Here is a 15,830-nt window from a genome sequence, read left to right as displayed (position 1 = left end):
AATCTTTTAGGAGTCCATGGCTTAGCTTCATCTAGGCTGCATGGTATCACCAGGAGGGGGCAGTAATAGTTCTCTTGATGCCTAGAGGCTCCAAAATATAACAGAAGTTCAGGTCTGTGGTTGCAATGCCCTGTTGCTCATGAGACAAAAATGCTAGTCTATGAAAATCTGGAATTTCCCCTATGGGCATATCTCTTTTTATTTTGTATTTGTCTTATTGGCTCATTTTGTCTGAGTGTGAGGTTCTTTATATATATTCATTGGCATCTTTATTCTATCATAACAAAAAAGAAGAAAAGTCATTTTCATTCATTTTTTTAATAGTTAGGTTCATTATGTTTGGTTTTTAAAGTAGATGAGTAAACATTTGCTAATCCAAATCTTTCTCTTAAAAGAAACAAAATGAAAAAAATAAGCTATTAGCAGAAATCACTATTTATATTCATAATTATAGCTATATCATTTTAAAGTATCTTAATTTTTCCTATTACACATTATATGAAAAATTAATTGAATGTAATCATGACAGTTCATTTAGATTTTAAATCTTATTCAGATATGATTTAATGTAATCTTCTTATACAATTAAAGAATGAGATACATTAAATCAGCATTATTTCATGATATACATTTAATGTTAATTTAACACAACATAAGTAAAACTCTATCAAGAAAGAAAGAGATATAGACTTATTTTTTGTAGGAAATTTTTGTGTACAAGTAATAATTACTCTGATGTAGCTCTGAAATTCATTAAGGTGCTAAAGATCATTTCTAATATTTAATGTATATTTCCAGGTATGCTATTAACTGGGTGCTAATGAAAATGAAAGAAATCATGAAATTTATCCATGAAGAAACACCTGCCACTCTGAACCTCACTGTGATAGTAAATTTTTTGTCTCAACTTGACTAGACAATGATGCCTGGTTTTTTGTTTAAAGACTACTCTAGATGTTGTTGTAAACATGTTTTTAAGATAATTAACATTTAAATCAGCAGGTTTTGAGTAAAGTAGATTAGCCTCCTTAATGTGGGTAGGCCTCATCCAATCGGTTCAAGACCTTCAGAGAAAAAAACTGAGGCCCCAGGAAGAAGAAGAAATTCTGCCTCCAGACTGCCCTTGGACTCAAGGCTGCAATATCAACTCTTCCTGAGTATCTATCATGCTGGCCTGCCCAGAAGATATCAGACTTGCCAGTCCCCAAATTACATGAGCCAATTCCTTAAAAACAAACTCTCTCTCCCACTCTCCCTTTCCCTCCCTCTCTCCCTCTCTCTCATTTATACAGTCATGTACCACTTAACAACAGGAATACATTCTGAGAAATGTATCATTAGTGACATAGTCATTGTACAAACATCACAAGGTGCATTTTCACATCCCTAAATGGTCTAGCCTACCACACACCTAGGCTCTATGGTATGACCTATTTCTCCTAGGCTACCAGCCTGTACAGCAAATTACTGTACAAAACAACATAAGGTTAAATCAAGTACAAGAGAAAATGATGCGATCTAGAGACGTGGTAAACGTGAGATGCATGAGGTTGCTGCTGGCCTAACATGGCACACTGTTTTATAGCTAACTTTTTTATAAGTAGAAAGAGTGCACCCTAAAATAATGATAACAAGTATAGTATAGTAGATACATAAGCCAGTAACATAGTTGCATATGGCCATTATCAAGTATCATGTACTGTACATAACTGTACATGCTATACTTTTATATGACTGTCAGCTAAATAGGTTTGTTTACATCAGCATCACCACAAACATGTGAGTAATGTATTATGCTACGACATTACAATGGCTATGGCGCCATTAGGCAGTAGAACATTTTCACCCTTTACAATCTTATAGGGCCACAGTTGTATATGAAGTCTGTTGGTGACCAAACCATTGTTTTGTAGCACATGACGGTATATGTATGTGGAGAATGCTGGCTAATAAAACTCTTATTTTCGTGGTAGGATTGAACAAGTGATGTTTTGTTTAACCTTTGATATACCTTCAAGGTCCACTGCACCCAACTTTCTTTTTTGAGTTTCGTTTTTGAGAAGTTCTATTTGTAAACATTGTTATTTTGTGACTTTTTTCCCCTCATGGTCTACCAAAGTGATATTTTACTTACTCTTTAAATAAAATAACACCATTTTATTTTTCAATTACCATATGTGGGTCTGCTGAACTTCATAAGTCTAAGTGACACTGTGTTGTCTTAGTGATCATATTTTTTCTATATTTGGAAGCATTTTGCTATTTTATCATTATTCAAATTATCTTCAGTATGCAAAAACGATGAGTAAATGGAAGAGTGGTAGAATTATTAGAAGAATGATACAATAGCAAAATAGATCTTCACCCTTTAGTCTTTTATTTCATTGCCTAAAACAGTGCATCATATTTTAAGAAGGTATAAAGTAATATTGGAAACACCATCTTTGGCATCTGCTTTTAGCTTTCATTGAACACAGTTGAAAATTCTTTCCATTTTACTCTCATAATGTCAATGATAAGAAAATTGCCAGCAGAAGACATTTCATGATTATTAGACATAATGGCAGATAAATGCAAAGAGACAGAAACCAGCATTTTGGACTCTAATGATGATGGTGAAATTGATCATATAGGTGAAATTTTAGACTGTGAGTCTCCAAATGGTAATAACTTAGACGAATTTTTCCCAAACACAAGGATTGATGAGCTAACAATATATTTATAAAGACAGAGAGGAAAAAAATGGTATTTTAATCTAGTTAGTCATTCAACAGGAAAGACTTCATCACATAATATTTTGCTTGAAGAATTTGAACCATCATGTTCTGCTAAAATGATGTGGGATGCTAATCATTTATAATGCTTGTGCACCAAAATTTATTTGATACACAGAAGTTTGTTGTGTTTAAATTATTATTAAAAATTTCTAATAACTTTTTTTACTATTTCTTTATGCTTACTTCTGCAAAGTATTTAAAAAATAACTTGAACAGGTAAAAAAAGAAAAAGGCCAAGAGTCCATTACACCTAGATGGCAAAGTGCAATGATGATTTGCCCTGGTATAATGAGGGTTTAATATACATAAACAGAGCAATCTGAAACTCTCAGCTAAAGGGTTTCTATGCCTCCTTATCATATTTCAAGTATCACTAAGAATGAGGAAGAAAGTTATTAGGCTGGTTGCACAACAGAAGATAGAAAACAAAATACAGTGCAATACCTATGAACTCATTGTTCAGTGTGTGTTTGTCCAAATGCACCTATATTGCAAGTTGCCACTGGGAGGGGTCATGCTAACTCCTCTTAAATTCCTTAAATATAGTCTCTTCCCTAGGCCTACTTTTCTTTTCACCCAGCACCCTGTTTCTGTGCAAGCTCATCCACTCTGGATAACTTCCCAATCTGTAAAGAAGTGATGCTCCTGTTATCTCTACTTGTGTTTTCAACCATTTCCCATCATGCTCATTGGCTGTATCTTAAGCACATTTTATCACATGTAATCAGCTCGTTGGCCTGAGTTTGTTTCTGGTTATGGCCTCACTATCTTCCAAGCCACTGAATGTCAGAATCTTAGGAGGCAAGCTCTTTCTTAGATCTTCAGTTCCATGTATCCAGTCAACATCCAAATCCAGTTAATGCTAGTGCCCCCCGCATATCTTAATTCAGTTCTTTCTTTTCACCCCACTGCTACTGCTCTAGCTTGGGTTCTCTTGCCTCCTAAATGGTCTCATTGAATCCATTTACTCTCTCTCTCTCTTTCTCTCCCCCCTTCCCTCCCTCCTTTCTCCCTACAAATTCATCCATTGTACCGCCATGAACCTAAGTCTAATTATGTATCTTCCTGTCATCCTTTCATGAAATGTCCTTCCTTTTCCAGCCCCCTCCTGCTTTTCAAAATCCTATCCATGACCAGACTAAATTGAACCTCCTGGAAGCATCCTAGGACCCCCTCATTCAGAGCCAATCCCCTCCCTCTCTTGCTCTATGTCAACATTTTGGAATACTGCGCTACTGCAGTACTTATCCTGGACTGTCTTGCCTGAATATACTTGTCCAAATATGTTTGATGGTGAGTTGTTTTTTATAATGGCAAAGGCTGAATCTTATTCCTCCTGATATCCCCTCCATTGCCTCTGGCATCAACTAGCATAGAGTAAGCATTCAAATATTTACTGAACTGAACTCTTTGGTTACCAGCGGCATCCTGGTGGATGTAAATGTTGAGAGCTGCTTGTAGTTATAACAGGTTGGCAGCAGGTGCTGGATGTCAAAAGGAGGGAATTTATATGGTTGACTCCACTTACTCTAAAATAAGCAACTCTCTAATACACAATACCTGTGAGGAAGATATTGGCTGGCATTTCATTAGCAACAGTGATTTCATTAAAATGTAGAGGACAACAAGGTGCTGTTATTTCACCATGAAGGATTTCATACATTTGGTTGCAGCGATGAATGATTGGTTGACAAAGCTGCTATAAAACTGCCAGTTAATTCAAAAAACCTGTGAGAGTATCTTTATTCTCATACAACAGAACTGTTTCCTTCTACAGTTCTGCATACCAGCTCTTTAAGCGGTACGATATGAATTTATTTTCTTAAAATTTATACGTTGTCACCAAATTTCTCAAAGAATTCCAAACTTAGTTGGGAAAAATAAAAGATTATAAAAGAAACACTTCTCTCTTAAGACTTGGCATTCTGTTCTAGAAGTGCCTCCCCTGATTTAGCTGATAAAAGGCCATACAGGGTCTGCTAGAAATAACACCCCCTTTTTATTACAAAATCTTTTACTACAACATCATAAGCATGTAATTCTGTGACATAACAATATCACACTCAAGCATACCATATGATATTTTAGGTGAAATGTTCAAATGAAAACTATCAATTATTACACCCATATTATTACCCTACCAACCACACTCAAGCAGGCTTTACCTCTGTCAGACTCTGTATATTACAGCCCCTTTATATTCTCCCATTGCCAGTTCCTGTGTACTAAATTCATCTCACCATGACTATATGCACCATTTAATGAGCATCTAGAAGATTACCGAGGTCCACTTTCCTGTACATTTCCAACACGTGTAGAGACAATCCTATAATTAGCCACCCAAATGCATAGAAGACAAAACTATAAGTGGGAGCAGCAAAAAAGTATATCTAGATGATAGTAAACTGAGGTTATTCCTAATATTTTAAGTTCTCAAATGAGTATTCCTTCCTGTTTTTGACTAACAGGCCCTTTCCATTTGATATATCTCAGGCTTTAGAATCACACAGAGATGAGTTTAAATCCCAGTTCCTTTCTTGACATCTTACTAAGACCCTAGGCACATTACTTAAGCTCTCTGAGCTTCAATATTTTGTCCCTAAAATGAGATAGAGACAAGAGCTACAGAAGCAAGGCTCTCAAATGCAAATGCCAGATGAGCCATTTTCACCAATATTATTTGTGGAATAAACAGAGCAGTAAGAGAGAAGAGTTCTTTCTTTCCATACCTTCCTCACTGCTATGCGAGATATTATGGTACTATGATTTGCAATAATAATGAACATGAATAAGGGTTTTACATAATTCAGAACAAAGACACAATTTTAGACCCTTCTTATCTGATTGGGTTTTGGACCCCTCGTCTATCCCATTTGGAGAAGAAAATGACCAGGAATGGTTGGCACATTCAAACAACCAACGAGTTGAAGGAAAATGAGTAGACTGAATTATCAGAAACAGCATTGAGAATTTCTCATTTGAATGTAATTAGGATGAAATTCACTCTCTCACCTACATTAGTACAACGTGATTTCCATCAATATAATCGCATGAGAACAACAGATAGCATGAAAATAGTTTCACACAGTGAAGCATGTTGGTATTTTGCAGACCTATTGAGATAGTAAGCATGGATATTATCGCTAGAGAGGAATTGCTTTTCACTGGACTTTTCTCTTGACATAATGTAGTAATTATGTATAGATTTCCCCAACTGTTCCAAGTTATGAACTGGGATTTATCAAGGAGGAAGAAAGTGTTGCAATATAGTATTATGTAATTATTGAATATTTTCCTTTATTTAGCTGATTCCTTTTTAAGTATTCTAAAAGTTTCAGGACAATAAAAAGGAACACTGAAATCTTCAAATAAGAACATACAATTTTATGAGCAAGTATTTTATTTCTGCTCATTCCCTGAAAACCAAATCTATACTAAAACATTTCTGTTTTGAACACGAATGAAACTTCACGAGTATTGAATTTCCATCCCATTTCATAGATTTCAAATGGAGAGAGAAACCGAAGCATGACAGGGCTGCAAATGGCATTGTTTAGATAAGCATATCTTGTCAGAATTATCCTGGTACCAGCACGAGAGGCCCCAGGCATATTTCGAACTAAGATTCTGGTTTAGGCTCCTAATAAACAACATGACATGTCTCAACAAACACTTGCTTTTGTTTAAAAAAATGCTTTTTTGGACCATTTGGATTGGAATCTTTCCACTGTGCTGCAAATATTCATACAGGTATTCATTCCTAAAAGACAAAGCTCAAAAAAAGCAGAACTACTCAAATCACTTTAAATTAGCAGAGTGATACAAACCTGCCCTACAGTCACTCAAGTTTAATCCACATCATGAAAAAAGTCAATACAATATCCAAAAAAGATTGCAACAGATAATGTAAAATGTTTAGACGATGTTGAATGGATACTATAAAATAAATTAGTGTTATTTTCCTCTTAGGGGAAAAATAGTTGTTTTTCATTAGTAAAATAACAAATGGCTTTCTATATATTAATATGTTCAGATTTGCATAAACATCTTTGCCAAATTTCCATATTTCTCAGGCAAGAAACAGATCACTTAACTGTGTAATGGGAATTCAGTCTCACACTCACTAAGATTCACTTTTTAGGGCCTGTGTGTGGCAACCTGGTGGAGAAGCCTCATGGTTCCAGTTCGAGGGAGCAAACACTCTACTATCGATATCAACTGAACAGGTATCCAGGTTGATCATCACAAGGCAGTTTCACTCTTGCCTTGCTGGTTAGAAAAGTCACATCCTGTAACTTACGCATGCCTATAGAACTTAACTGCGCTCTTCCTGTCCAAATCAGCTGTGGAAGAGACTGACTAGTTCCTTACCAAACTAGTTCCTCTCCTCCCTGGGTCCAACATTGGACAATATTTTCTAGCTTCCCTTGTCATTAGGTGTGGCCATGTGACAAGGTTCAGCCAACAGACTATAAGCAGAATTAATGTGCAGCACTTCTGTAGTTTGATGCAGAGCCAGGGGTGCAGGGGTCCCCTGAAATATTCCTAACAAACGTTGATTGGAAGAAGGGAGGAATGGACAATGCCGCATTAAGATACTTTGCATAACCATGGCAAGTAAACAGCGGTGCTGCTGCTCTGGACAAAAGGTGTACGTGATTTTACCAGCATCTAATGACTTATGACATAGCCAGGGGAGGTGGATACACCAGTGTCATGAAGAACTTTTGCCCTGATGAAAGATGGCAGCTAAAAGAAGGTAAAAGATCCAGGGGCACTGGCAAAAGTAGCACATCATAGGAAGGGCCGGATACGAAGTCACGTAGCAAGTTCTGGGCTGACCATTTAAAATAAGGGTGGGCTGAAAGAAGAAGTAGTCACGCGGTTTGAAAGGGTGTAGAGAAGGGGTCCTGCCCGCCATGAGGTCTGCTGTGTAAGGAGATGCACGCAGTTTGGAGAAAGAGCTGGAGTAACAAAGAGGAGACCCCTGGACAACCTGCCTGGGGAAGATGGCGGCAGAGCTGATGGAGCTGGGCGGGGACCTGCCTAACCGAGCCCGGATTCGTGAGAGATGCTTGGAGCTGAACTGAACTGTGACCCGGAATGCCGAGCCACCGGCTTCTGCTTTTCTGAACAATGATACCGCTGACTGGCTTTTTCTGAAACCGGACTGGTTTGGCAAAGGGAGGCAGGACTATGTGTTTGTGGGCATTTTCAAGGGAGCGGGACTTAACAGCCGAAATCCACCATTATCCTGAATCTGTATAACCTTTAAGCAACCCCGTTTTCACCAGACTCTTACATTGGGAGTCATGCTTCTTAGAAGTGGGCAATTGAGCACCACAGCTGTTCTACAGCAGCACTGGTTGGGTTCTGTAACACTTCCAGGCCTGGCTCATAATAAATTGCAATGAGCAATCCCTCACCTGCCCATGAAGTGCCTAAGACTCTGATGTTCTGGACACAAAGGATGGAGGGGGCCGGGGTCCTTGAAAAGTTTCATAAAAGCCTCCTTATTTTGGACTGCACCAGAACAAAGAGTAAACTTCTTATATGGTAAGCCACCAAGATTTAGGAGCTAACCTGTTATAGTAGCCAGGTGCTACCCAACCAATACATTACCATAGATCCAAATACATTGTTTGTGTGTCGATAAAGAGTTAAACTTTCAAAATCAAGAAAAGTCTATTTTAATTAACAATCAGTGCCACTGAAAGAGGAAATGTCTTTAGGAAATGAATAACAACATATATAATTGCAGACGGAAAGAGTATTTAATCCTAGTCCCAGTGATTGAGATCATTAACAAAAACAACAAAAAAAGATGGAAAGTGGCAAGTGGACTAGAAGGAATGCAGACTTTCAAGCCAGAAGGAGACATTTGCAAATTCCATGCTCTGTTATTTGCTTATTTTGTAAGCTTGAGCAGTTTGATGAACCCTTCTCAGAAACTGTGTCTTCTCTATAAAATGGGAATTATGAAATTTAGCTGACAGGATTTTCCAAAGATTTTACACACACACACATACCTAGGAGGTTGCCAGGCGTTTCGCTTCCACTTCCTGAGGGAAATGTTGATAAAACAGAATATAGATTCTTGATTTTTGAGTTTCAAAAGCCTAGACCTAGTCTAACAGCAAAGGTTGAGAAGGAAAAAAGACATTCAAAGGAAATCTTCTCTACTCCCGCACCAGAAAAGACTCCTTGGGTTGTGGGAAGGGAAATGGGGCGGGGGGGCTGCAGGTGAATTATAATTCATTATCAATATGTGCCCCTGGGGGAAGCACATATGGAAGAGGGGGAAGAAACCCAGGGTTTCCAAGAGAATCTGAGAGCAGAGGTAAGCCGTGCTTCCTCTGACTGAAACGCGATAGAGAATAGCCTCCCCTGCTCCACCCTCAATCCGTCTTCCTGCCCCCATTCACAGTCACTGTGAATCACTCTAAAAAAGAAAAGAAGAAAAGAGCATGCGCAATATCTAGGCCGATGTTGCCATCCCCAACATTGCCATCCACCCCGGTCTGGCATAAGGAGCCATACAGTGATTTCTGATATTACTTAGTGAGAGGCATCAAAGTCGCAGAGAACCGCCCAGATCTGAAAGTGCCACTGCAGATGGGTATAAAAGATGGTCCAGGAAGCAACTTGCCTGCATGGACCGACAACCAAAGACATGAAGGGGAGACTGTCATTCTCCACGGATGCCAGGTCCTATATACAACAACTGAGGAGCAAACGTTCTGCCCTGCCATGCTTACCCTGAGCACCACTTCACGCTTTGCAGCTATGTAAGTCTGCAATGACGGAATTTCTATTTCCTCGATTCCATGAAATTACATTGTCACTGAAAGAGAACATTACGGACTGAAAATCTTAGTGTAAGAGCTGTAATTTACAATTTGTTGGTTCTCTTTTGATAAACACGATGGAGGTTTATAAACACATGCACCTAAGTCATTATTAAAACTTTTCACACACTTTTCCTTAAGTTCACATGCCTGTTAAAAGACTTACTTCGATCAGTAATGATTGTTCTAGCCTCTTGATTGCTGGTCTTGTTTTTCAAATTCTGGGCAGCAGTAATGAGTTCTTCCAACTGGGGGCGCCTCTGTTCCAAATCCTGGAGTGTGGCCTAAAGGAACAAATAGAACTTAATCTGAGATTCTCTAGCATTGCGCATTCCTGTCATGTAATACAAAGTAAAGTGTGATTTTCAAACCAACCAAAGCACTTTTTAGAAATAAAAAAGATGTTACGGGATATAAATCTCTTTATAGAGAACAATTTAACAAGAGATGCGTTTCATTCTCAAGATACCAAACATATTTCAAATGAAAATCTTGATTATAGATTTGCTCCACTATTTTAAGAGCTAAGACAGTCATGCCACAGCACCTCATTTTACTCAACCCAATATATGAGTGCCACGAGTAAGGAATGTAATTTTGAAATATGACAATGTATTTAAGAGACAGATAGGTATTTATACTTGTAATCTCGTTCTGCATGGTGTCAAAATTAAGGTGTATATGTTAGAAACAGAAAAAGCACAGAAGTGATTTAAGAGATATAAATTATTTAACTTCTTTGCACCTGAGATTCCTTACCTGTAAATGATGCGATATAACTGAGCTAAATCAGTCTTTCTTCAAAGTTGCCTCCAATAAGAATCACCTGACTCCTTTGCTGCACCCCCTCCCCCCAAAATAATGAATAAATCAGAAGGGAGGAGGGCTGGGGATCCGTGTTTCTAACAAATTCTCCACTTAATTCTTAGGATTAGGCAAGTTTGAAAAGTATTCTTATTCTGTATTACATCTGACTTTAATTTAATATGCGTTAGCTAAAAGTGACAAATAGAATGAAGACAAGAAATATGTTTCGTATTCATAGATAGCAATATTAATCATTAAGAAATTCCTCCCTCCTTCAAGTGTTCATCTGTTATCTTATTTTCTTTACACAAAGGGCCAAAATGCCAGGGATATTTACAAAGAAGTTTGGGGGGAAAAAGACATCTCCCTTGTTCATGTTCTAAAACTGGATATATTTTAGTTTTGGAGGTATAATGAATATTTGTTGTTATTTTATAACCACTATGTGACAAATGTTTTACACAAGTTTTCTCATTTTTATTCTCCTAATAACTACACTAATAACCAAGCCAGAATTATTTATGGTTTTTAAATCAAATAATCTTTGTACCACCACATAGGGCCAATGAAAGTGAAGAGGTGAAATGTGGTAGATAGTAAGTAATGTTCATGAAACATCTACTATGTCCTTTGATGCAGATTGTCTAAGGATTTTTGTTTTTGGAAAAGCCAAATTTTGATCATTCTGTTTGTATTTCTTTGGTGAAGAGGTAGGAAGATAGGCCTTGTTATTTAAGCTCCATTGCTTTTGGTAGTATTAACATAATAGGAAGAACTTATCCAAACATTACGCATCTATTTTGAACATTTTCCTTTCTCAGTATTGAAAAATTGGAGGGGCTAACTTTTAACAAATTTTCCACATTTGTAAGCTGTGATTGCTCAGAAGAAAAATCCAATTTTCAGGTTTCTAAGTTTTATGGTTTCTTTACACAAAAGGGTGTTTGAAATATGGAACAAATTGCCAAAGACAGCTATTGAAGTAAGTGGCATAAGTCAGTTGGAGAGTACTGAATGAATTTTAAAGTGGGAACCGTATAGTAGGAGATAGATCTTATGAAATAAGATGTTTTCCAGGGTTAAAATAGTAAACTCTGGTTACCTGTGATATAGCAATCTGAAAGGGCACTTCGGCATTCCCGACTCTTAAATGTTTAATACATTAGACAGATATAAAAACAAACAAACAAAAAAAACCCCGGACTTACCCAGAAGTCTCATATAAAATCAAATCTTCCCTTCGCATTTAACAAAGAACTCTAAATACACATAGCTAACAAAGAGGACAAGTTCGTTCATTCTCTAACTCATTCTTTCATTTTATAAATATCAAGTCCTAGGCACTCTTCTTGGTGTTCTGACTAAAGGAGTGAACAAAAACCTTAGGTATGCTTTCTGTAATTTCAATGAAAATTTATGTTTTTTGATACCTGGACATTTTTATATAACAAAGGTTATCTTTATTATTTTTCCTTGATTTAATATTAATTCACCCTCAAACAACCAGGCTCTTCTTTGCTTCTCACATTTGGATACGTTACTCAATGTGGGTTATACATTTTTCCCTTCTTTTCGGATTACAAAGTTTGTTTAAGAAGTATGTTGTGGAGGTAACTTGATCAACTTTAATCTGAACCTTGACAGGCTCTAAATATTAAATCTGACCACAACAAACAGCTTTTAACATTGAAATTAGCCAGCATGCCAGTGTGGACTTAAAACAAGCCATTTTCCTCTCTAATGAACAAAGCAGGTCTCAGGGTATTGTGAAACCTGTTCTCTAGTTGGGTGATTCTCTAATTCTGCTGACAGACACATGGTTTGTAAGCACCTGAGAAGATTATTAATGAGACCCTTTGAAGCAGCCTCCTTAAAAATCTAAGGAGATTCACAACTGCAATGAAACTATGCTTTTCTAAAGTATTTCAAAACAAAATCATAACTCTTTATACTGCTCTTTAGTCAACCAGTACAAACACCCGTTTCAAAAAAGAAATGGTACAAAAAAATACATATTGCTATGGAATTTATAAGACACTAATATACTCATTAAATAGTGGTTTCTAAGTAGAGCAGAATGGGCATTGTCTCCTTTGATTTTTTTTCTCAGAAATAATGGGAAGAATTTGAATATGGCATACATTTAAGTGTTGTTTTCATTAAGGTAATATAAAAACAGTGACCGAAAGACCTTCTTGCTAATGAACAGAACCCATGCATGCTGTGAGAAAAACAATTTTTCTCTTTTCATTTGGTTTTCTTTTGAGCATATTCTATTTATTTGCTATTAAAATTTCTTTGTCCTGACAACCTAAGCTTTATAATCCCATAACTTCTCAAATACAGTGCCTTTCATCTCTATTCCACTAACTACCCACAGATGAAGAAACATGTTAGATCTAATCATTACTCAAACTACCCACCCTCCAAATATCCATCTATGAAATTCCGTTCTCTGCTCCCAATCTGGTGCTCTTACCAGATGCTACTGTCTCAAGACCAATGTTTTGTCTCTAATCTTCATCCTCATAGGACCTCCTGTCCTCTTCTATTGGTTAGCTTCCTCGTTCCAGCTTTAGTTGTCTCTATTTGTCATGCTAAACAAGTCAAATGCTAATTATGCTGATTTAGTTTTCTGATACAAGCCCACATACTATTGCACATATAACGTAAGCATACAAAACTAAAAGCATTACATGCTTAACTGCAAAGAAGCATGATAATTGAGCATGTCTACATGGAGTCTATCATTCTAGAAGAAACAAACATAAGAGAAGTGAGGAATCAATGCTATTTCTAAGGAATCATAAGCCAGCCAGGGGCTTTGCTAAAAACAGCTTACCCCTTGGAGATGAGAATTCATCATGGATTCCACTAGCTGAGCAAAGATGGAGAAAAAAAAAAATCTTCAAATACAAAGTGAATCAGAAGTCGTTAATCCTACTAAGTCCCCCCAGGGTTGAGGGAAGTGGTTATAAATAGCAATCTTATGAAAAAGGGAGTTAAACAATGAAGCCATACATACTGTAAGTAGGTCATTTTAGGCTCTTAGAAAGAATTGCACTTTGTTATTGTATTTGTTAAAATGGAATTTTACCTAAATAATACTCCAATAGAAAACTCTATGTTTAGTTGAATACTTAGTATTTAGATGTATAAGAAAAGACCTTAACAACAATCTCTCCAAATTTTTTTTCTTTTTCTACAAAAATCAACATTGTGCACATAACTACACTTATAGCAAAGGCCCATGGGTGAATTTCAGTTGTTGTCATTTCCAAAAAATAAACATGAATTAAGTTTACATGTAATGTAAAAATGTTGACTTTATAATACTCTTTTATTTACAACTTTAACAATTAACATGGAAGAATGACAAGGTGAAAGAGTTTATAGAATCACTTTATGTACGTAAGAAAGTAAGCATTTAAGTCAGGTAGGTCCTAAACTGTAGCCTTTCTAGTAACTGAAAGAGTTTTACCTGTGAGGATGCTAATCATCTGTCTAGCTTTCAACCGCCTCACTGGACACCTTCATTCTGGCTTCTCCTCTTGCATTCGGCTGCCTTTCTGAATAGATTGGCCAACTCCAAAGTTACCTTTATTGTCCTCCACTTCCTCATTTCTCATTTACATTTTAAACTGGCTTGGATATTTCCTGCTTGGCACGATTTCTCTGCTACTCTGAATGTTCTACCAGCATCTCTGTTGGTAATTTCTTCATAAAAAATTTCTAACTATAATTAGTTATCCTTTTGTCCTTCATTCATTCAAAAATACTTTTTTAAACATGCATTTTATTTTTATGTACTTTTAAAATTACAGCAAATCTACAAGAGTGGTCAAAGAATCCCACATACCCTTCACTTGGATTCATCAATTGTTAACATTTTGCCACATTTGTCACTTACCATTCATTCTATCATTCTCTATGCATTTCTATAATACCTGTATATGTAATATTACAGATATGTTTTTTGCACCATGTAAGAATAATCTGTGAGTATTATGCCCTTTACCCTTAGACATTTCAGTGCTTATTTCTTAAGAACAAAGACATTTTCTTACATAACCTCAGCTCAATTTAAAAGTCAAGAAATTTAAAGTAGTTTTAGTATTTTAATCCACACTCTTTATCCATAGTATGACAATTATCCCCTTAATTGCATTTAATTTACTGACCTGGGATCATGCATTGCATTTAGGTTGTTATATGTCTTTAGTCTCTTTAATCTGAACTAGTTCTCTGCCTTTCTTTGAACTTTACATCATTGATTGATTCAAAGAATACAGGCCAGGTATTTTTTAGAACATCCCCCAAATTGGGTTTCCGCAAATATTTTTCTGTACTTATGTTACGTCAGTCATTGAGCTAGGTACAAGGGATACAGCGGTAAAGGAGGAAAAAGTTACTATTCTCAAGGAGAAAATTAACTAGTGAGGACAGACAGTAAATAAGCAATTACAATAAACTGAGGAGAGTATTATTGTAGGGGAAGCATGGGGAGTTATCCAAGGATGCAGCAGAGATACAGCCAAATAGAGGGGTCAAAGAGCATCTTCTGAAGGAAGTGGAGCTTCAGTACTTCTTTATCTAAATCATACAAGATGTTATTTTTTAATCATCTCTTAGATTCCATTTTTTAAAGTTTTTTTCAGCTTTATTTGGGTTGATTCGACAAGTAGAATTATATATAAAGATGTACAACTTGATGTTTTGTGATATATGTACACATTGTGAAATAATCACCACAAACTAGTTAACATATCCATCATCTTACATAGTTATCTGTGTGATCTAATCACTTAATATCTACTCTCTTAGGAAATTTCAAGTATATTAATGTGTTATTATTAACTATAGCTACCATGATGTACAATAGAGGTCTAGAACTTATTATTAATAACTGAAAGTTTGTACCCGATGACCACCATCTTCCCGCTTCCGCCACCCCACCCCCGTCCCTGGTAACCATCATTCTACTCTGTTTCTCTGAGTTGGAAGGTGATGGAAGGAGACTTGACTTGGGTGGTGAACACACAATACAGTGTACAGATGACGCATTATAGAATTGCGCACCTGTTTTGTTAACCAGCATCACCCACCAACTTCAACAAAAAGGGAAAGAACAATAAAACTGAAAAATGACAGTAAAAAAACACTGCTACTTAAAGAAAAAATGGGCATGGCCGTTATTTTCAGTGAGCCTAGAATTGAACTGGAGGAAAAGATTATTTAGAGGATGCACACAGCAATGGTGCCGTTGCATTATACACATGTAGCTCAAGAACACTAGGATATCAAAACGAGCCACCAGGAACCCTTTATCTAGAACAACCACTCGGCTTCCTGGAAGACATGTAAAAAGGAGTTTGGGGCAGTTTTCAGATATGGCACT

At 36.6% G+C, this 15,830-nt stretch overlaps 1 protein-coding gene across 3 annotated transcripts in view; it reads right to left on the bottom strand.

Annotated features, from left to right (window-relative positions):
• DMD (dystrophin) overlaps positions 1 to 15,830 on the bottom strand; it is a 1,878,371-nt gene that overhangs the window by 562,506 nt on the left and 1,300,035 nt on the right. For all 3 annotated transcript variants that reach the window (XM_054566574.1, XM_054566573.1, XM_054566575.1), the window contains one exon: positions 9,792 to 9,909. In XM_054566574.1, the coding sequence (XP_054422549.1) occupies positions 9,792 to 9,909 (118 nt within the window). The remainder of the gene's footprint in view (positions 1 to 9,791; positions 9,910 to 15,830) is intronic.

Source organism: Pteronotus mesoamericanus, unplaced genomic scaffold (assembly GCF_021234165.1).
Source record: "Pteronotus mesoamericanus isolate MK-2021 breed Mesoamerican mustached bat unplaced genomic scaffold, CSHL_Meso_final contig_173, whole genome shotgun sequence".
Classification (NCBI taxonomy): Eukaryota; Metazoa; Chordata; class Mammalia; order Chiroptera; family Mormoopidae; genus Pteronotus; species Pteronotus mesoamericanus.
This window is presented reverse-complemented; position numbering and strand designations above follow the sequence as displayed.